General features: G+C 41.3%; 1 protein-coding gene and 1 long non-coding RNA gene across 4 annotated transcripts in view; one reads left to right on the top strand and one right to left on the bottom strand.

Annotated features, from left to right (window-relative positions):
- cdh24b (cadherin 24, type 2b) overlaps positions 1-23,952 on the top strand; it is a 210,312-nt gene that overhangs the window by 172,768 nt on the left and 13,592 nt on the right. For all 3 annotated transcript variants that reach the window (XM_085804927.1, XM_085804926.1, XM_085804928.1), the window contains exons 7-10: positions 6,640-6,896; positions 8,829-8,965; positions 13,676-13,797; positions 17,772-17,889. In XM_085804927.1, coding sequence (XP_085661053.1) covers positions 6,640-6,896; positions 8,829-8,965; positions 13,676-13,797; positions 17,772-17,889 — 634 coding nt within the window. The remainder of the gene's footprint in view (positions 1-6,639; positions 6,897-8,828; positions 8,966-13,675; positions 13,798-17,771; positions 17,890-23,952) is intronic.
- Positions 21,419-21,990, bottom strand: LOC146971010 (uncharacterized). Its single transcript, XR_015038073.1, has 3 exons — positions 21,880-21,990; positions 21,662-21,752; positions 21,419-21,546 (listed from the first exon to the last, which is right to left on the bottom strand). It is a non-coding gene; the product is annotated as an uncharacterized LOC146971010 (long non-coding RNA).

The raw sequence follows: 23,952 nt of genomic DNA, 5'->3' as shown, positions 1-23,952 counted from the left end.
CTTGTAAAATGTGTGTGTGTAAGTGTGAGTGTGTGTCTGTGTGTGTGTATAGAAGAGGAGGGCAATATTAACTAGAGATAAGGGAGTGTTGCTGCTCACTTAAGGAAGGCAACTCTTGATTAATTTCAATTAATTTGTTGATTATGGATTAGTGGATAAATGATCTGTGCCTACAAAACAAAACAGTAAAAAAAAATGCCAATCACAAATAGATCCAGAGCCTACGATTAAATCTTCACATTTCTTATTTTGTCCAAGCAACAGTCCAAAAGCTGACAAGAGACAAGCTGGAGCCTCTAAAGTTTTAGCTTTTTTGCTTCATAAATCACTTTTTGTTGGTTTTGCTAGTGCTACTTAGCTAACACTGGCAAGAATACCCATACACACCTATAGCATCAAACTTTGTTGTTTTATACAGCTGTCACCAGAGGTGGAGAGCAACCATTTTGGTTTGTTCCTATATCCATAACTTATTTTCCTCTACTGAAGTTAGCATGCTAACCAGCCTGGCACAGTCGGACTGACTTGGCACTTTCCAGTACCAAGTCACTGTAACGTCAAGTCAGCCCTGAGCAGGAGGGGTAGCTGTAATGCTGCGTTCAAGACAAGTCGAAGGTCGCAATCCCCGAGTTGAAAACTCCTAGTTCCGACTTGAAAGCATTTGAGATGCACCATACAAGAATAACCAAAAACATGGCGGACCTGGACAAACTTTGCATTCAAAGTGCTTCATGTAAGGCATAAAAACATTCCAAAGGGCACAAAAAACAATTAAAAAAGAACACCTAATGTATTTTGGCATTTGAATGTATTTTAATTGATGTTTTACCGTTGATGGTGTGGTTCTGCGCGGGTGCAGATTGTTGTGTGACATCAATTGATTCTCGGTGAAGTCGGGGAAAAATTTTTTCTCCAACTTCACCAAGTGGGAGCTCCGACTTGAGGCAGCGGTCGATTGCACTTTTTAGTAGGTCGGAAAGATCCGAGTTCCGACTTGTCTCGAACGCAGCGTACTGTAAGTCCTATGAGACTTATTGCATCATCACCATTATCATACTGCATACTTACTGCAACCAGTTGTTCTCTCTCGCAATCTCACTAAGAGCTTCAGCCTTTGTTGCATTTACAGGAGGTTATTAAAAGCCCCTGAGCATTGCTGCTTCAGTGTAGAGTGGACAATATTTTGACTTTGTACCAGAAAATGACGGGACAGTTGGGCGAGCTGATTAGCATGATAACAATCAATATCGTTTATTTAACCAGGTTAAAAAAAAAAAAAACTCATTGAGATTTAAAACCTCTTTTCCAAGAGTGACCTGGCCAAGACAGCAGCACACAAGGTAACTTCAGGACAAGAAAATAAGTGATGGAAATAATCAAGTCTTCAGGAGGTGTCCACCTCAGGAGACAGCTCTTAGTGAATAAAGAAATTAAGTTAAACAACAGTTAATCTCAAAGTTAAAGAGGAACTAAGCAGTATTATTCCTGTGGCTATGCTACATTTTTACCTTAATTAAAAAGCTGGTAGAGTAATTGTGATAGTTAACTACATGACTTGTGACTTGTTCCAAGTGAACATGGAGGCTCTCTACCTTTCACCTGACGTGACCATGGCTGAAAACCAACCATGCAACATCAGTGTAGTACCTGGCCATTGCCCCAGTGTCCCAGGTCTCGTCTCCGTGCACCGTGACACAAACGCGCTCCGTAACCGGCAATCTTTTGTTAAGACTACACAGATAAACACGTTGTAGCATCGTTTATTATGTAACGTTATCCATCGCCCCACGGATTGATATTTCGCCGGCTTCGTTGTAAACAAAATGCACATGGCCAGGCGGAGGGTTAGCAAAACAGAGGAAAAGCAACCAGACTTGCATAGTTTCCCTTTAAATGGAAAACGAGGAGTTTTGGAAAAGCAAAGAGTTTTCACACTACATTTATGAGCCTCCGCGCGTACCGTGAAATTCTTTGACCGGCGCAAGACGGACTCATGTTTTCATTCATCAAGAATTAAAGTCAGAGGTTCGAAGACGATCACATACCGTCGTAGTTCCGACCATAAACGGCGATTCGGCGGCGTTATTCTCATGACTCGCCACGAAACCGAAAGTAAAGAAAGCTGGTCGGCTCGCCCAGCATTTCCGCCACCACTAATAATAACAAAATAACGATAGAGACAAAACGATATATTTATCGAAAATGGGCCCATTAACAAGTGTGGGTAGCGTAGATTCATCCACATTAACGTGAGACTTTTTTATAACCAAATAGAAACTCCTCGTTGTCCCTTTAAGTAGCATTAGCAAAACTTACAAATAGCTGCTTTAAAGGTTGCATCAATTATCAAAGTCGTTGTTGATTAATTTTCTGTATCTGATCAAGCAAATAATCATGCGTACTTTAGGTATTTGTATGTACATAACTATGCACAGAAGAGAGAGTTTTTACATTTTGAACCACTGTTCTACAGTTTTAATGTCAGGCCATAAAGTTGTAATGCCTGTGTGTTAGGTTGCTCTTTAAGGTCCACATAAAGCAGCAGAGCATGTGTTCACATCCATTCATCCAGTCGTGCACAGAAGAGAGAAAAAAAACAGCACAAAAGCATATAAAAACTGAAAGTTTGTGATAAGTGCTTCCTGTTAGGGCGGGTGAGGGAGAAGGATGAGTGTATGTGCCATGGTTTGTCAGAGCTGGTGCCTTGTCACACACACACTTTGGGGGAGAAAAAGCTGGGTGGAGGCTGGGTAGGGGAATGGGTGATGGAGTGTATGAGGGAGCGCAGGAAAGGGAGCGGAGAGATGGAGTGCTGGATGGAGGGAGGGCGGGGTGGTGATGAGTGTGTGCTCACAGTGTAAGTGACACCTCTCCTCCTCAGACAGATTGTCTCTCTCTCTCCCTGTAATGGGGACCCCGTCAGAAAACCTTTTCCCTCCGTCTCCCCGACTAAACCCCCCGCTGCACACGCACTTAGCCTCACAATCTCCGTCTCTCTATCCCCCCCCTTCACAATTCTTCTTGTTTATTTATTTCTTGTGCCGAGATAGTCCCCAAATTGCTTGAATTTTGATGTCTTTCATTCGCCCTTTTCTTTGCATAATTTTTAATCAGACTTCACCTCTTTCTAAAACTGCTGATTTCCTGTAAAGCGTTTTTTACTTTGGTTTACAGCTCAGAAAGAAGGAATAAAAGAGAGGGAGAAATGGAAAAAAGAGAGATCAGAAAGAAGGAGAGAGCTCGAGTGAGAGGATATCAATATTCCTACTGCGGCTGGGATCCTCAGAATGATTTTTTCCTCCGTTTGAATCTGACAGCGAATATTCTGCATAGCCAGGGAGCCTATTTATCCTCTGTCCAACATGGTTCTCTGTGCCAATCACACTGAGATGATTCATATGCACACTTACTTTAAGGACCCACACACACACACAGTGACAGAGGATCTGAGGGGAACTTGTACTTTGCACACGAGCCCACACACACACACACACACACACACACACACACTCCTGACCTGTTCCAAGTGACACAAACACTCGCCGTAACCGGCAATCTTTTGTTAAGACTACACAAATATACACATTGTAACATCGTATATTATATAACGTTATCCATCGCTCCACGGATTGATTTTTCGCCAGCTTCGTTGTAAACAAATGCACATGGCCCAGCGGAGGGTTAGCAAAACAGAGGATTAGCGACCAGACTTGCAGTTTCCCTTTAAGGAGCATTACAAACGCAAAACTTACAAATAGCTGCTTTAAAGGTTGCATCAATTATCAAAGTCGTTGTTGATTAATTTTCTGTATCTGATCAAGCAAATAATCATGTGTACTTTAGGTATTTGTATGTACATGACTATGCACAGAAGAGAGAGTTTTTTTATTCTGCATAGCCAGGGAGCCTATTTATCCTGTCCAACATGGTTCTCTGTGCCAATCACACTGAGATGATTCATATCCACACTTACTTTAAGGACCCACACACACATAGTGACACACACACACTCCAACACTAAAACCTCAAACAGGTATTTTGAACCAGAACCCAAACATGTTGCTTTCTCTAGATTTAATCACCAGCAAGTGTGTATTGGAGTGTGTGTGAGTGTGTGTGTGTGTGTACCTCTCCCCTCACTAACAATCATTTCAGCAAACCCGATCAGAGGCTATCTCATCGCTTCAGAGCCGGCCCCGCTGGTGGGAGTGCGGCACGCAATCACACGGACACCTCAGACAAATAGGCTTCATAACTTCTCTGTAACAGACAATCTCCAGGGCCTGAGCCTCTCTCCCACATGAAATCTCTTCTACCTGTGTAGATGCAAGGATACAAAGGAATTTTTTTTAACGCTCCTCTTAGCCAGGTAAGAGTCTCTATGGTGCTAATAGAGTTGCCATGGTGATAGAGAACCGGAGCGCGGTTTTTGTTTTTATTCTTATAAAAGGAATTATTGTTCGTGTAAATTATTTGTCAGCGAGTGCCAAGAGCCGCGCCGCCTCGGAAAGCAAACTCAGGACGCTGCATACTGTCACGAAAAAAAACAAAACAAGTTTCTTTACTTCACTTTTATTTTTATCACGACCACATATGTGGTATGGAGCACAAACAAACATTAGACAATACAAATAAGATATAGCAAGCAGGCAGTGGGGCTGTACATACTTTGTACATACATCTCTGGCCAAAACAAAACAAAAAGTATCACTTAAACAGAGGAAGGACACGCTTCAGAAAGGCACCTAACTTCTAAATAACTTTTGTTTTATCCGACTGTAATAACAAAATTAGTTTAAACATAAATGGGTGACAAATAATATTTAGGGAGGTATTTTTCTCTCAGATATGCGATAAATGTATTCTTGCACTCAAATAGAACGTGGAACTCATCGCCAATCTGGCCGTCTTTACAAAGGTCACATAACCTCCGACTTCTATCAAGTCCTTTATTCCTTCCAATAACTTTTGGTATTGTATTGTTTACTCTGAAGTGGCAAATGGCCTGCCTATACTTTTGGTTTGAACACAATAAATACTTTTCTAGTTAGGACCATGGGCCATCGCACCGGGCACTGTTATTGTGTGGATTTTTTCCTACTTATTTTCCTTTTTCTTCATCGTCCGGACAATTAAAAAATCAAAATTGTATATTATATATCTAAAATGTGTGTCTTGATCTGGATCACTGTGCGATTACTTTTGAATTGAATTGAAAAAACTGCGCAAAATTTAGCATTGAAGTCAATGGGATGGGCGGGAAAAAAAGAGCGAAAAAGAAGAATCATTGGAGTTTTACGAACATCTACTGCTCAGGCATACTTTCACCTAGAGGCTTCATTTGAACTTTAAACAGTAGACACAAGTCTACAAGTCATGTGATTACACACACACACACACACACACACACACACACACACACACACACACACACACACACACACAGGTAACCTAATGTGGTTACAGCTCCTCCATATCAGTGCTTATAGAAAATGATCATGTGTCTGTCTGATCAGCTCTGTCTTGACCTGAAGATCGTGGGTTTGATTCCCATGTTGACAGAGATGGCAAAACTGGCTGTAGCTCCCCTGGCCCTCTCACAATTTCCCAGAGGAAATTTTCTAGTTTAAACTCTTGTTTAAACTCTTGTTTAAACTCAGTGTAGATGTAAGTTCAATTCTCCATGTCCGCAAGTCTCCACGTCCTCTCCCACAATATGTCACAAGGTCTGAAATGAACCCCCACCAACATGTTTGGAACACTGCAACGCAAACACGCTACCCACCACCAGCACGCTTCCAAATGTGTATCCAGCCGCTGCAGCGAGCAAGACGATGCCAAGCCTGGATAAAGTGTTCGGCACAACCACATGCTTACCTACATCTGCGCTACATTTAGAAATCCATGCTTATCTTACGCAACTCCCACAAACACACCACCAACATTCAACATCCCAGAAGTAAAAAGCTACGGCAACTATATATCCCCCAGTCTTAGGATGTCAAGAATATCCCCGCATCAACTCTAGGCAATGTCAAACCAACGCCCAAACATGTAGTTACTTCAGTGTCGGAGCTTTCAAAAATCCTTTCAACCCTTTGAGCATCAAGAATCTCATTGGCAATGCTGTAACATCAACACCTCATGAATGTCTCTTTCCACTTCACACAAAACCTGCGATCCAAGCATCCACCCACGACAACTTTTCTTTTTTTCCTTTTCTTTTTTTTTTTTTTTTGAAGTAGCACTTCAAGAATCCAAACGTCTCAACATGTAAGGTAACCATGGTATTATTTACTCCAAATCATCCTCAGCTGATTTTGGATGTGACCATTCTCCAGCCCCTGCGAGCTGTTATCTGTGGGAATAATTCAGTATTTGGCATCTCTCTGCTTTTGATATGTAATTTAGCAGTCTGCTGTGGAAAATGTAGTGTGAGAATCGGACCAAATGAAAGCTCCAAACATATTATTGGATCTGACGTTTCCAACGCCGACATTTGCATAATTTCTTGCTAATAAAATGTGTCATCATCACTCATTTCACAGTGAGTGTATATTTAAACTTTGAATGATTGTGTACCTCCACACTGAGTGTTTTCAATCTTAGCGGCTCACTCCTCTCTGTTCTCCTCTCCAGGCTGTAGACTATGAGAGCCGGAGCTCCTACTCCTTCTCCGTGGAGGTGCTCAACCCCATCGTGGACCCCCGCTTCCTCCGTCGAGGCCCCATCAAAGACAGGGCCTCCATCAGAGTAGCGGTGCTGGATGCGGATGAGCCGCCCAGGTTTTCCCGGGCTCGATATCACATGGATGTATCTGAGAACTGCCCACCAGCCTGCACCGTGGGCCGGGTCAGCGCTGTGGACCCTGATACTGGTCTGACCAACAACATCAGGTGAATTAAGAGCACTTTTTCCTCATATAATATATTACTTCCCAGAGCACTAGACACACAAAGACAAATTAACTGTGAAATGGATATAGAAGCTGTATAACGTGCTATTATGTTGATTATTAATTACAAAAACATTTAGTCGTGCTGTACACACAATTAGGACAATTATGGAAAACGTGTTCTTGTTTTTTATTCAGGTTTTGCTCATATCTTCCTCTAATCAAATCAACCTTTACATGATAAATGAAAGGTGGACTAATCACATCAAATCCGAGGCTGTGGTTAATTATACTGTGCTTACAAAGCTAGCTAATGTTTATCAGACTAACTTACCTAGTGTTCCTCTCTTCTACTGTATCCATTAGGATTTAAGATTTGAATATTTTGTTATTGAATGATGAAGATATTTAAGAATCAAATACATTTTCAGTTTCAAAGTGGGCATATTTAACTACAGTACAGCTATTTCGCCCTCAGTCTGAACTAGCTAGAGGAGGCAGCAGCTTGGTTCTTAGCTCTGTTCTCTAGAACTCATGAATTTTCCATGTTGTATTTATCTCCATAATCCTACATTTCATAGTATAATGATTCTACGGCATGGCAAGATGTGAATAAGCCCTGTCTCCATGTATGAAGTCAACACTATATCATCTAGCATAGTAGTATATTAGTATTACTCATCTATCCCTTGGCTATATGATATCCCATATCTGTGCAGGGTAGTGGGTGAGCTGGAGCCAATCCCAGCTGAGAGAAGGCGATGGCAGAGTTGTTACTGTTTCTATACATTCAGTACAGATAAAAATAAATACATTGGTTTGTAATATAAGCTGAAGGTTACAGTTCCTGACTTCGCCTTCTTATCTGTTAACTGAGGCCTAATGAGTTCACACACCGAGGCTTAATTAGTAGAAAGGTGTCTGAACTTCTGCACATGTCAGAAGTACAAAGTTTCCTTTTCAAGTTCTTAAAAGTAAAAGTGCACTAACATTTGAATTAAGTGTATTTTCTATTCACTACAGAGGTTGTATTTTTTTCCTTTTCACCAAAATAAAATATGCATTTTGCCCAGGGGTGTCCACCTGTATCTTTCACTTGTACTCTTTATTGGGGATTGTGGGTTCTCTTATCGATTGATACTTTGACATTACTGAAAATATGGTAATTTGTTCTCGTCAAGAATTTAATAGCAGCTCGCTTGGCTCTTTTTGAGCAGATTAAAGAATAAAGAGGTAGGTGGTAGAGATTACCTTTGGCTAGTCTAGCTGTCCTCATCTGTTTCCAGCTGCTTTTGGTAGCTTAATATTTACAGAGCAGTATCTAGAATATATTCTTCTCTAACTCTTAGGAGGAAAGGTTTATCATTACATCTTTTTTAGTTTATTTAGTGTTTCTGAGGGTACAATTTATTTTTGTTTTATAGTATAATACTGCTCTCAGGCACAAGCCCTTTTAAGTTAGGGATATGTACACTCTGGACTGAAATTCAAGCCCAGCTCTTCAACTAATAAGGGACAAACACACTCACTTGTGCTTGTAGAGGGTTTTGTCTCACATAGTTGTAGATGGCAAGAGAGGCAAATGATATGTCTGTAACAACTCCAGAAAACCATGTCCCAATTAGCACCGGCAAAAGTGCTAAGAGTGAGTGTGTGGGAAGGAATGACAGTTGGTATATTCATAGAGATATTTAGATAATCGGTCGCACTTCAAAAGAGCTCCTATCAGCTGTGATAATCTCCCTATATTAATTCTTTGGCCATTTGAATGCCGACTTCTTATCAGTCCCTCACACATTTGCCCTGTATGCTTTCTTTCACCCTGCACCCCACTGCCTTATCCTTGCTCACTTCTTCCCTTCACTCTTTTCTTTCTAGACTTCTCTCTGCATCGTCGTCACTTCACTTACGCTCCAATTTTCCTCCCCTCCAGGTTCTCCATTGATCCCCAGTCAGACCCGGAGGCTCTGTTCCGTATCACCCCAGACACGGGCCTCATCACCACGGCCATGGAGCTGGACCGGGAGCGTGAACACTGGCACAACATTACAGTCATTGCAACTCAGAGAGGTCAGAGGTCTCTCTCTGTATATCACTTAAAGGGATAGTTCACCCAAAATTAAAATTTCACTCATTATCTACTCACCCTCATGTCAACTAAGAGCTGTGAGAATTTTCAGAGTCCTCCGTTCCTTCTCCGAGTTACGGGGGGGTCCGCGCAGCAGTATTTGTCCATATAATGGTTGTCAATGGATACCAACTTTCTTCGTCCAAAAAGACACACCAAAAAACATCTAAATACCTCCATACTGCTCGTCTGCAATGTCCCTCTTGTATTGAAGCCCCGACATGAGAAACTGTTCCGGAAAAAATTAAATAAGTCTATATTTTAAGCTTGTTTGTAGCGGAAGCTCCCAGTGTCTCGGTTCACTGCTCTTCCTGTGTCAGTGCAAATCTCTCGTGATTTGCACTGACCGGCGGAACAATTTCTCATGTCGGGGCTTCAATACAAGAGGGACATTACAGACGAGCAGTATGGAGGTATGTGGATGTTTTTTGGTGTGTCTTTTTGGACGAAGAAAGTTGGTATCCATTGACAACCATTATATGGACAAATACTGCTGCGCGGACCCCCCCGTAACTCAGAGAAGGGACGGAGGACTTCTCACAGCTCTTAGTCGACATGAGGGTGAGTAGATAATGAGTGAAATTTGAATTTTGGGTGAACTATCCCTTTAACACTAAAACCTCATTAGAGGTTGTTCATCTGAATCTTTCTTTTATCTAGAGGAAAAAACGCTGACAAGGAAACCTGTATTTGCCAATCCTGACACCTCCACCCCCTGGTTTATAGGAGTTTATTGTACAGCGTGTGAAGAGCACAATATCCAGTGTGTGATGCAGTACGCTAAGCGGCTTAGCTCTCGAGTCATCAAGGCAAGAGGGAAATGTTGTTTGGGCGCCACAAATAGTTTGTTACAGCGCTTCCTGAGAATCAATTGATCTATAATGTGCGAGTTATCTGATGCTGAGAAAGATCCGCTCTCATAAGGGTTCGACTGGAAGCAAAGAATTAAAGCAACAAATCGAGGACAAACATTGCTTTACAAGCGTGTCGTGATTGCAAAGGAGAGTGGTAAACACATTTTCGGTTTACAAGTAAGTCTCATCCAACACTCAGGCACTTCACAGGTGATGTTTCAGTCAGGAAGGACAGCACAAGTGAGCAAAAGTATAGATGATGGGACAATCATGGGTCCATTAAGTGGCTGTTCTTCAGTCTTCAGTCATGAGAAATTGAGATTGATTTTTTTTTTAACTGTTGATGCCGAGGTCATAAATAACCTTGGAAGCTAAAGAAAAAAAGAGAAGCTTTATTTCAATAAACCAAGAAGCAGCAGTGTTGATTCAGTGTTTATATGAGTAAAACCCTGTCAGACATCTGAAGATCCTCCTCAGGATCTGTAGTTGTTGACACTGGCAGTGGGGAAATGATGGAGAGCAACAAAACAGGTGAAGTGGTTTTGTTGAAAGAAAATGGCGTTACTTTTTCATAATGACATCTATTTCTACAAACTCCATTAAAAAAAACGAAACTAACATTGCGCAGTTGCACCTCTCAGCACTTTCTGATCAATGTATAGTTTGTTTATTTTTCAAGGTTAGATAAATAAAACCTACAACAGCTTGGTACTGTAATTTTTTTTTACAGAGATTTCCCAAACAAGAGTAAACAGTGTATTTGCTTGGGGCTGTTTTCAGCACACGTGGTGCTGGTGAGTATTTACAGCAGCGGGAACGCATATGTGGGATTGACCCAAAATAAACTACAGTACACATGCTCATTGTAATGGTGAAGCCAGTTCAACAGTATGGCTTGGAGGTCTAGGTACTGTACTGTATGTTGATGCATCATGGAATTTGTTGATTTAAAGGAAATTATAATGTATACAGGATGAGGTGTTCATGTATACTTAAAAATGTCCTTCAGTTAAGGTAATGACCTGCTGACAAGGCAGGTCCTGGTTGTTTATTCAGACGGCTCGAACGATCTCTAACAAGCACTTCCCCTGGCTCTGGGAATTATGGATCTCGGAGGCAAAGCTGGAAGCAGTGTGATGGTATTTTTGATGATATATTTGCATTTGACTTTGTATCAGACCCCCCCCCCCCTCCTTTATTTGAAGTGTTGATCCATAAGAAGGCACATTTGGTGTTTTCAGTGTGGTTTTACATCCCCTCTCTCAGGCTCCTCTCTGGAGCTCTAGTGATAGATCAGTGAGCTGACTGTTTTCTGGGCGACTTAATAAAAATACAGCAGATTTCAGGTAAACATTCAGAGAAACCCAAACCTGAATGGTTAAAAGCGCAACTTGTGTTTTATAGAAGAGAAACACACATTTCAGCACCGCTGACTTGACAGACAGATGTTAATCACAGAAGGCTGAAAATCACAGTGAGTCCTGGTGGGCCATGCTTTGGGAATGACTGAAGCCGGTTAGTTGTAACAGAGTTACAGAAGTCCTGGCATTTGGTTTTAAGGCTTATTTCACTGTGGACCGAGGCTTTCATACTTTCAGTGTTATAGGGATAGTTCACCCAAAATTGAAATGTATTTATTTATTAGTTATCCGTGGCTTCTCTGAGTTACAGGGGGTCTCGGCGTAGCAGTGCAGCATGTCCATATAACGGTTGCAAATGGATACCAACATGTCTTCGTAACAAAAAGACACACCAAAAAACATCCAAATACCTCCATGCTGCTCGTATGTAATGTCCGTCTTGTATTGAAGCCCCGAAATGCGAAATTGTCCCGAAAAAATTAAATAAGTCTATATTTCAAGCTTGTTTTGTAGCGGAAGCTTCTCGAAGCTCCTCTTCCCGGTTCGTCACATTTGGACGAACTGGGAAGAGGAGTTGAAAGGGGGAAGCAGAGAGAGGGGGAATGACACACAGGAAAGGTCTGCCCGACGCGGGATTCGAACCGGGGACGCCTGCGTTGAGGACTATAGCCTCTACATGGGGCGGCCGCCTTAACCACTGCACCACGCACCGCCCCCAAACTTGAAATATAGACTTATTTAATTTTTTTTCGGGACAATTTCGCATTTCGGGGCTTCAATACAAGACGGACATTACATACGAGCAGCATGGAGGTATTTGGATGTTTTTTGGTGTGTCTTTTTGTTACGAAGAAAAGTGGTATCCATTTGCAACCGTTATATGGACATGCACTGCTACGCCGAGACCCCCTGTAACTCAGAGAAGCCACGGATAACTCTGAAACTTCTCCCAGCCCTTAATCGACATGAGGGTGAGTAGATAATGAGTGAAATTTCAATTTTGGGTGAACTATCCCTTTAATACAGAACCCTTGCCTGCTATATAATCAAAGAACGCATGGGAATCTCTTTGTATGTTCATGGATTTCAGTTTTTTTTTTTGTTTAAAATGAAACCAGACGTTGACTATAGTGGTGGTACAGAAAATAATCATGTGGATCATCCTTATGGCTGTATGTGTTCTTGAGGGCTCAGACAAGTGACGTCTCCCTGGTGTTAACACCAGCCTCCTGCTGAGCCCGAGTTATTTTGGCAGGTGACAAGCTATTATTTGAATCTTGTCACTCATAAAAAAAATGACTCAATCAAACTGGTTGGTGTGGAAGTGAGAGTATTGTTGGTGAAGGCTGTCCAGTGGCCGCTGTGTGCAAAGCAAACGGAAGTTGTTTTCCTGCCAAGGCTTGTTCTGGACAAAGTTAATCTTTACTTAAAATCTTCTCAGGGCTCCTTGTGGCAGCAGTGTTGGTCGGGCTGTGGAGACAGCACAGTGAGTGCCTGTCTGAATAATGAGCTCTATCTAATAAACAGCCTGTTGGAGACTGTGTTGACATAAAGCACAGTAGGAGCTCAGCCATGGCCACGGGCAGGCCAGCTCACCCAGTGGCGTTACAGCCAGAGCTCATTTTCAGCTTTTCAGCGATGGCAACCAGTCGCTGTCATCCATGACACAGTGTTACCGCTCCAGGTTTAAGAACACGGTGTGGGAATGTGTGTGTGTGTGTGTGTGTGTGTGTGTGTCACAGAAAGTGTGACCCAAGCTGTGCTGCAGGGTTGCCTGTTTAGATAAAGGAGTGAAGATATGTGCTGCTGAGCCCTGGATTGTGTGCTGCACTAGACCAGCCTGAAATGAAGTGGTGAATGTTCAGCTCAGAATACGACTCCAATGCGTTTTCAAGCAGTGGATGCTTGAGTGTGTGTGTGTGTATATCCAAATGAATGGGGTGTGGGAGACCCTGTGCCAATCCATTTAAACTGCACCCTTGTGTAACTGCATGCAGATTGACTGCATTCTGCACCCTCCTCTGCTCTCTCTCCCTCTCTCTTGCTATCTCTCTCTTTTTCTTAGAAACACTTGAGTCTGTGAGATGCTTTGGCTAAGAATGGAACAGTTTGATGTGGAAAAATGTGACTGCTATGGAGGCATCACTTGTACTCCAGCTGGGACCTTGTGAGCTGTAACACAAGCCAAATAAAACTGTATATTTAGCCAATAGTGTGCTCGCTAATGTGATCAGAGTGCTGCTCAAGTTTTTTGAACAAAGACTGAAATGCTTAATCTTGCCAATGAGGACAATTAAATGAAGTTAATGGAGTGCACCTCTGCATGTGTAGTCAATGGGGTGTTCCTTTTTACAGTGGGGGATTGTCGGCATTTCTTTTTCCATATCCAGCTGTGTGCTGTGCATCATGTCTCTCTCTGCTCTCTGGCCCTTTACAGACAACCCCAGCCAGGTGTCCAGAGTTCTGGTTGCAATAGAGACATTAGACCTGAACGACAACGCACCCGAGCTGGACAGGCAGTACACAACGGCCATGTGTGACTCCTCCTCTATCGGACAGGTCAGTATGTATTTAGATTACCTTTAATGTCGATGAATTAGTTTGTGTGCATGAGGATTTCTGTTCTAAAACTAGGATTTAAAGGCTCTGATCAGCAAATTGCAGGTTTGAATCCCTGCTGACCTTGACAGTAGGGGTGGGAATCTTTTCCTATCTCACGATTCGATTCAGATTTTTGGGGCTACGATTCGATTCAAAATCGATTTTCGATTCAAAACGATTTGATTCATCATGATTTCTGCTTCAGTCTGTCGGTGTGCAAAGGATCCTCATGATCTACTCCAGTCTGCTTTGCAAGACAGAATGACTAAAGTGTCTTTTTCACATTTATTGAGTTTTAAACATTTATCCATGCTTCGATGAAATTGTTGAAACTGCTGTTGCATGCAATATCACATATAATATTGCTTAAGTAACAAAATTAAAAGTGCCTCTCAATGAAATAAATAGTGCAGTTAAACATGCTGCCTTTTAAATTCTAAGGAAATGGAGGCCGACAGCCAGCAGATTTGTTTCATTTTTTTATTTTCTAAAATCGATTTTGGGACATTTTATATCGATTCTGAATCTTATTAAAGGAGAATTGCTTATGTGGATTCTTATGTGAATCGATTTTTTGGCACACCCATACTTGACAGCATGTCTCTCTCCACTTTCCCTATCAAATGAATTAAAAAAAGAAATAAGTATATTTATAAAAAAAAACATTTTCACAGGTTCTACTTTTGTTTCCAATGTTTTCTGTCCACGTTAGCTACATGTTTGGAGGAAGTTTTTGCACCACTCGAGGGGTGATAATGAACAAAAAGTTGAAAAGGTGTTCTCTACTGTGGTTAGACAGAGGTGTAAGGGTGCTGCCAGCAAACAGTGTCAGCCGTTTTACCGCTGCATCTGCATCGACCGGTACAGAAAATACTAATAAAAAGAACAATGGAGAATGCTCGTGGGACTAACAGAGAAGTCCATTAGAATTAGGGAGAAGGAGGATGCACAGAAACAGCTGCAGTCAGTGATTAAGACAGTAGTGAGAAAATATATTTTTTTAAAAAGGCTTTAGGTGCTTCTTTCAGACCCTTCATCTCTGTGTCCCAGGGTCAGATCAAGGGTGGCGCTGGAGGTGGCGATTAACATACTTTTGATATGACACCAAATTTGGGGTTTAAATACATTTTTGACTAGCTAGAAGCATGGCTGCCTGGGTGGCAATGTCAGTGAGTCCAGACTGAGATATCTTAACAACAGTTGGATGCATCACCTCGCCTTGAAATGTTTTAAATAACAGAGGCTCTGAGCATGAATCCTAATAACTGTAATGATTTTCTTCCAGTGCCATTTCTGACATTTGTGCTTTTTAATGATATGTCTCGACATCTACTGGATGAATTACCATGAAGTTTGGTATAAACATCGATGTTTCCCCCAGAATGAAGACATGTCATTTGGTGATGTCTTATTTCTTTCATCCATTGCTCTCATCAGTTCAAAATGATAATTTCTCCAATACTTTCCTAATGACATTCCCATCAGCCTCGGCTTTGAATACCAACACAAATTGTACATTTTCTCTGATTCCTGACAGATTTTTGTGTATAGTATGTAGTTTTGCATATGGTTGATTAGTACCCAAGTGACAGCCTCTGGGCTGGGGCTCCAACAGTCAAAGTCAGTCTCCATGTTAAAATGCCCAGGCTTTAAAGAAATAAACAAGCTGATACAGCCTGATACAAAAACAGCTCTGGTCTCTGAAGCTTTTTTGTATATTCAGATCACTTGTTTAAAACTTTTTTACATTTAGAGTTTATAATTGAGGTCATGGCTGCTTTGAGTGACAGATGGGTGAGCATTTCCCTGCCACAAAGCAGCATGCACTGAAAGATCCCCACACCCCCCCTCCCTCTTTACCCATCACTGACATCGTCGGGGGTGAGGGGAAGTCAGGCACTGAGCAACTCTTCAGAAACCTGAACAGTGACATCTAGGGATGTCACGATTATAGATTTTCTTGGTACGAATGTTGTCAGAGAAATAATCACGGTATTACGATTATCACGATTATTATGCATGATCAATACATTTCACAACACTATGAATGTGTAAAATCAAATATAGTCAAAATATAATGACATTGCTCAATATTTACAAAAATATTAAAATTTGACCAATTATTAATCCCCCAGGGGAAGCATTTGAAATATTCAAGTCATTGATTGTCATCTATACCAAATGTTTAAGTTAATTTTAATCTTCTTTTTCCAATTACAAATGACACTCTAGCATTTAAATTCCTACCAATTCAATGTTACGTAAATGGACCAGTATCTGTGCATTTATCTTCACTTTGGTGCACGTCTGCCAATCTGGTTCTGGCATAATCTTTTTTGAAAAGTGGCGGTATTTAGGAATCTTTACGATGGGTTGTTTTATACATCATTTGCATATTTTTGCATAAACTCTTTTCGTACATTTTGCTCAGGTATGAGCATAGACAAAGCATGTACAAATATTCATGTAAATCTGAATGAAGGTAGCCATTATTATGTCAGAGACATATCTCAAACACTGTACTTAATGTTCATGTTCCTGTGCGTGAACAAAAGAATCATGACGAATCATTACTTTACAGACAGGCGACTAGATGAGAGGTTCATGCCATCGGTTTTCAAGAGTTGACAGGTATTATCAAAAACACGCGGAGCATCAAAGCCGTTTCCATTCAAAGAAGAAGGCATATGGCACACAAAGCTGTGTCCATTCAACTACAGGAGCATACCAAGTACAGTAGTGCAAAGTGGCATCTATTCAGATTCTGTGCAGCCTGTTCACCATGGAGGCAGGTGAATCCTCAACGCTCTCTTATCACAACACAGCAGCTATTCACGTTGTAATTAAACTTGAGTCTCCCTCCTTCCTGCTCTCCCTCACGCTTTATTTGTGTTCTTGTCTATTTTTCTGCATCATGGTGTTCTTACTTGATCCTATCTCAGTCACAGAAATCATTCACTGTGCTCCTCAATCCCTCCCTGGAAACCATCCTTTGCTCTCTTTTTTTCCCTCTCCCCTCCGTCTCCAGTATTTCATGCTGCTTCCATCGCCATAATTTGGTGTCTTGGCCCATCTGTTGTTTTCGCTGGTGTTTCATTGCTCTGCTTGTGTCTTTGTTGTTTCGCCACTAAATCTGTGATTCTATGGCAACGACATTGATTTGTTTTTCCCTGTGATGTTCATGTTTGTGTTTGTGGATACTGTTATGTGAGTGAGCAGGAAGACACTTCAAGAAAGAAATATTATGATATTTTTTCCGCGCGTCGGGGTCGGGTATGCATGTCTCTGTATGACAAGTCATTAGGCAAAACGCGTTTGAATGCTCGCGCACAGCGACTGATAACATAATGTGACTGCACATAACAAATCTTCTCAAGGCCTAGAGACACTGACTAACTCAGAGAGCATGCGGCACCCTTCATCCCTGTTTTCAGTCTCGTAACTAGCACTCGAAAGCATTTCTGAAAGGACGGCTTGCATAATGACGACAGGGGTTTTTCATTAAAAAGAAATTACCCATCAGCTTAGGCAGTGGGAGATTTCTTTTAGATTAATTTAGTTACGATTGCTGCTCCAGACCCGTGCAGATGCTATTACAAAATTGAAAGGCACACTGTATTTGTGTGAGGCGATTCATGTCAGACGGAGTTATTTATTTGCTGTGAGTATCACACACAGTTCCGTTGTGTCTCTGTGCTAATTGTTTGACTTGTTTTGAGCCCTGCCAATGTCGGCTAATGGTTTGCAGCAAAAAAGCACTCTCCTTGTAAGTGTTTCTGCCATTACCTTCTTTTTCCTCCTCCACTGTGCCCCCCCCCCCCACCCGACTCACACACACACACACACACACGCACGCACATACAGGCACACACAAAGATTTTCTTGCCCTCCCCTCACCAATCTCCTCTGCTCTGTCTATCTCTGTGTTTCAGGTGGTGCAGGTGTTGCGAGCGATTGATAGAGATGAGGGAGGGAATGACAGCACTGTGTATTTCAGCATCCCTCCAGAGTCCAGCGCTGCCCTCAACTTCAGCGTCAGGGATAGTGGTGGTAGGCACTCAATCTTTCCTCCTCTCCGTATTTCTCTTAATTCCTTTTTTTCCGCTTTGGCAGACACACACTTTTCCCCCCTACTTTTTTAAGGCTCTTAATCCCACATTTTCTTTCCGCCTTTCTCTTTCTATCTTCGTCTTTTCTCCTATTCTCTTTTTCTTTTACCCGCCTCTCTTCTCTACCTCCCACCTCCCCTTTTTTCTGTCTTTCCCTTTCTTTTCCACCATCCATCTCCCAACTCTGGTGGCCCCATTGTTTTGCTTTGTTATTCTCCTCTCTTTTGTTTGTCCCTCTTGTTTGCCTTCCCATATCCTCTACATCCATCTTCTCCTCCCAGCCACCACATATACTTACTGTTTTCAATGAAAACCTTTTGAAGAAATCAGAGCTGCTTCATTTAATTCACTTCAGCAGAATTGAATTAAGCTACAGCGTATTTGTTTCTAGTACGCTCTTTGTCTGCACTGCTTTCTTTGGCCTCCTTTTTCTACACAAATACGCACGCCCACTGCATTCAAAGTGTAAGTACAGACAAATATACTCTAGATATATGCAGTACAAACTTATTGGGATTGTTAATTAGTGCAGGCCACTATTGTACTCTAGCTCTAAGAATTACATCCTTTTCAACAAACCTAAGTATAAAAGAAAAAAGCAATGGAATACATTCGGGATGGAAATCACCAGAAGCCCTACGGTACAATATTATCATGTTACTTATGTCTCAATACAATATTATTGCAATATTTAAAATATTTCAATATTCTGCCATGTATTTCCGTTTATTAGATGTTTTCAACTACAAATTATGTCTCTAAATGAAAACTTTGTTAACGCCTGTTCCTAATGACAAACTTCTTAGTTTGTTCATCTCTCTTAAGTCATTTTTATTGATGCAAAATGGGGATTGTCAAGCAAACATGTGTACATCTGACAAACTGAACTGTTTGTATTACATACTAGTCCAAATTAAGTAAATGCTAACAAGTGAACTGCTGTACCACTACAAACATTTAGAGCAATGCAACTTGCACAAAAAAAGTTATGCAGGCCCCTCAACAAGTTATATTCACCAGATGCCATTGTCATACTTCCAATGTTAATGAGGTGTTAATGATGCTTTTACTTTCAGCACTTTGATTTTTGTGCAAATTCAGGATTGTTGCAGTGAATTTGACATGAACATGAAAATGGGGCAGAAAGAGGTGGGAAAATGGCTGAAAGAGACTAGTTAACATACAGGTCAGCACAGCAATTACTTACATTACACTGCCCATAGCCTATGCCAATGTAATGCTACATCATGCCAATGTGCAATTACGACAACACTATCTTTAGCTGGTAGATTCCAAAGATGAATATCTACTGTATTATGAAACAAGGTTGTTGTTTGTTGTTTTATAAGAGTGTGTATTGCACAGTTCAAAATGTATATTTATTAAATTAGACTGCATATATTTTTTTTGCATTTTACATAATAAGCAATGCAGAATTTTCCTCTTTGATAAGCAGTGATATACACACAGAAAACATAATAATATTTTGTTTTTATTTTTTTATTTCCAATTGGAAGTTGTGGGGGAAACCGGAGAACTCCCGGGGAAAACCCATGTGGCATGGTGACAACAGAGGTGTGAAACATCTGAGTCACCATGCCACCCAAAACAAGTAAATCAACCTTAAAACAGTGATGTTTGGTGTTTTAATGCTGATTTACTATCAGGACCCATATTTATCAAGCATAAGCTACATCAATAGCCCATCCCACCCCACCCCCACCTTCTGCACAAAGAGAGAGTCACAATTGCTTGATAAATATGGGCCCTGAAAAAACTTATTAAAAAAAAACCTACAAAGAAGAAGAGAGAAAAGAATTAAAGTGATACGCCACCTTTTTTTTTTCGTGTCTTGTCTCACTCCCGAGTCCATGACAAGCAGATAGACACCATCCTTTCGACTGTGCATGCAGTAACAAGGGAGATTGAGCCGTATTGCCTGTAATTAGCTTAGCTCAAACGCTGGAAGTGCATAGGTAGTGTTAGCCTGCCTCCTGCCCGAGCCGAAATCAGCAGTCAGAAGCTGATTTCATTTTAGCTCTAAACTCTGTAAATATATCACTTTATCAACATTTCAAACATTTTTAGGCGAGAAAGTAGCCGTTTAGATCAGCAGTGTGTCGTTAATTTGTCTAAATACCAGCTGTTTACAATTTTGTTTGGACTCCAATTCGGTGCTACTAAAGCTAGCTGTTGTGACCAACGCATTTCCGGTTACTTTCACAAAATAAAACACCCGTTGCCCTTTACATACAGAAAACCATGATGATAGAATTTGTGCTTTTACTTTGAAATAGGAAGCTAACCTACCCTCCATGTAGCTAGCTTGAACCAAAATAAACCGTATTTGCCAAAAAAAATGTTGGCGTATCCCTTTAGAATGAAAGAGGAAGAGGAAAGGATTCAAAAGGAAGAAGAGAGGAAGAGACAAGAAGAACAGGAGAGTGTCGAGAGAGAAGAGGGAAAATGTGAGAGATTGGAAGAAGAAAAGAAGAGAATAGAAGAGGAAGAAAAAAGGCAAAGGTCAGAATGGATTTGAAAGGAAGAAGAGATATGAGGAAGAAGAGAACCTACAAAACCTGCAAAGAAGAAGAGAGAAAAGCATTAAAAAATAAAGAGGATGAGGAAAGGATTCAAAAGGAAGAATTGAGGAAGAGACAAGAAGAACAGGAGAGTGTTAAGAGAGGAAGAGCATGAGAGATCAGCAGAAGAAAAGAGGAGAATAGAAGAGGAAGACAAAAGGCAAAGAGAGAGGAAGAGGAAATGATTATGATGGAGGAGGAGAGGTTAAGAAGAGAGTAAAGAACAGTAAGATACGCTGATGTCTCTGTAGTGGACGTCTCTCCCTAAGTTCCGGTGATGTGCAGTCAGGTGGGGAGATTCTGTAGAGGTGTTTGGCTCTGGGTGGCTACATCCAGGTCAACAATCTAATCGATATATATCCAAATTGAAGGGCCAATATACGTCCGTACAGATAGGCTGAAGTAGTCTGGCATCTGCAGACACCATCAAGGGGACACATGTTAGAAATCAACCAAACCAGCTCCATTAAATCTCTTGTACATGACTTAATGGCTCAAATGAAGATGGTAAAGACAACTTACTCGTCCACCAGTCCTGTAAGCGTGTTGATGTCCTGCTGGACGACTCTCAGTTGAAAGTACATACTTGTCAGTCCTGATGGATACAAAACAAGAGGGTTAGACCTTTATGTTATGTTTATTAACAAGGAACCTCTGAGTTGGTTTTACTCATGGACTGGAAATGTTTAATTATAGCTGGAAGTGTTGAAACACTCACCAATAAATAAAAGGAAGCAGAGGATAAATAGTCCTACAGTCCATCTACGTGCTGAGACAAACAGGTTGTTTAGAGCTTGGTAACAATGATATAAAAATACATGTGAAATTGGTCTTTCTCATAGAAACTAGTCTTGATAACAGGGGAAAAGTACTTACTGTTGTTACTGCCAGTCCTCGCCCTGTGTGATGTCACATGTGGTGCAGTGTTTGGTGTCTCCGTCTCTGTGGTGTGTGTGTTCTCTACGTATTCAGTGTCGTGTACATTGGGCCTATCATGGTGATGAAATCTAAAGGTGCTAAAAGACAGAGTATAAGTTAGACAAGCCATCTGTGTGAATATTTACTGTAGTACACACCTAGTTGGTTTACATACAGAAAACAGTGCACACAAACACTTACAATCTTACTTACTTGCGTAATGTGTCCCTGTATGAAACAGTCGGAGTCCCGTCCTCTCTATAATACCCTGCCTCTAACAGCCTGGTACTTCTTCGTGCCATGGCTAGAAAATAGTTGAAGACAGAAGTCAAATCAGCAGTGACAGTGACATCAGTATATGAGCAGACAAGTTTGCAACAAGTTCACATACAGTATAACAAGTGTTAGGTGCAGCTCTGTTGTTAACTCACCTCAGAATTACTGGAAATCCAGGTGCTGGTCCAAAAAATGCTAAGAAAAGCTGTGCACTCTGCCAAGTAGCTCAATGTCTAATATAGGAGGTGCAGTGGACTGATTTCCAGGCTGGAATCTGCAGCTAGAGCCTGTTGCTCTGTTCTAATACAGAATTCTGTCAGTGTCATAATGAGCCCATGGAATGTTCTGTCATTCTATATGCAGATTAACTTCACATCACACAACTGAGCGCTTTCAACTTCTTTTTAATTCATTTGTGATTGTTTATTGTTTTAATTTTTTTAATCAATGTAGAAATCATTATCCTGATTGTATTGTAGGCCTGGAACATAATGTTCACTCAAATATAATGTAATATAATAAAGTGAGAGTCAAAAACATGTAACGCGCAGCCTTGTTCTGGGCTGAACATTAGCTATCCAAGGGGTTCATGGAAAAATAGATTTCATGTAAAAAATTAAACAAACGAAACGTCACCGTGGTGCAATTTAACATAAAGACCCACGTCTCTTTTAATTTAGACGGGCTTTCCCAGCTCGGACACTCTGAGCGCAAAATGTTCACCAAAATAAATTAATTACATACAATGTGCGAAAAAAACCCCGGTCTTTACACTTTGTAAATTAAGTAAATAACCCCCCCAAACGAAATATCACTTATTGAACCGAATGGTTCACGATAAATATGTCCACAACACGTCACAAACTTTCCGACACTCAGGAACAATAGGCTACAGCGCCGAGCGGCTCGTGCGCCGGAGGAAAAACAAACAAACAAAAAGAGTCGGTCTCACCCCGTTTACCCGCGGTCCTGTGTGTCAGTCCACCGGGAACAGAGTTAACCAGGAGGGAAACTCGACTGGCTTCCGCCAGACCAGGAGGGAAACTCGACTGGACTCCGCCGGACCAGGAGGGAAACTCAACTGGCGGCTATTGCTTAGTCCGTGTCTCGGCTCTGTCCGATACTACGCAGTCTAAGTTACACCGCTCTCCCCCATCTACCGCCAGCCGTCCACCATCTCCTCCGACCCTCACCAGGTGTTCTCCTCCCCCCGGTCCACGTCACATCCTCCCTTTATCCCCTCGGCCCATCAATTTTCCTATTATTATTTTTAATAATTTCAAGGCACCCACACTACCCATTTAGTTTACAGACCACATCACACATCAGGCAACCAAGTGCACTTTTCTTTTAAACCTTTGTCTGCACACTGTACATTTTATTTCATATCAAGGTGACGCTGTCACAAACATGCACTTTTTGTTACACAACACAAAATAATTCATCCGTAAGTGTATTTTTTAGCAGTTATACATCACCTGTAGAGTGTAGTTGTAAACAAGCACACTAAAACACATTGTGTGTTTGCTTGAGGCCTAACAAAACACGCTGAATAAAACATTTGAATGTTTTGAATTATTTTGAAGCATTTACTGAGCACTACATCCCTGATTACACCAGGCTTTCTCTTTCTCTCTCTCCCTTTGCTGTCATGTTAACGCATTCTTTTTGGCACATTACAACCAACCGCTATCGGTTCATGGAGCAGGGTCAAACTGAATGTGCTTTGCAGCTTTTATGTGCCACACATTTGCATGCAGGGCCATAATGCAGATGAAATGTAAAATGATGTACAGATAAAGATAAAGTTGAAATGGTGATCATGTTATCAACCAGAGGCGATTGCATTGAGCCTGCAAGGGAAACTCTGCGTGTTTGAATTTAATATAGTTTAGGTAGTTCATTCATTCATGCATTCATTTACACATCTAGGCTGGCTCTGTCATAAAATTGACCAATTTCATGATGTCGCCTGAAAATCAGCTTCTTTGAAAGACCAGCAGCCGCCACTGTTACCAATCAGTTCACAATTTACACATCCTGTAGCCAGAGTAAAGTGTTACTGGTCATCTTATTAATGTAGATCTAATATTAACACTCCTCTGTAGCTCTCTCTTGGTCTCCTCCTGCTAAATGCTCCACTATGTTCACCAGCTCTGTGCTAACTTTGCCTGACTGTCTGTTTGCCAGGTGTAGTGCACAGTAGTTGAAAAGCAGTGAGAGTGACA

The sequence above is a fragment of the Trachurus japonicus genome, chromosome 17 (genome assembly GCF_045865225.1).
Source record: "Trachurus japonicus isolate A0001 chromosome 17, Traja_1.0".
NCBI lineage: Eukaryota > Metazoa > Chordata > Actinopteri > Carangiformes > Carangidae > Trachurus > Trachurus japonicus.
The sequence above is the reverse complement of the archived record's forward strand: the minus strand, read 5'-3'. Positions and strand labels throughout refer to the sequence as shown.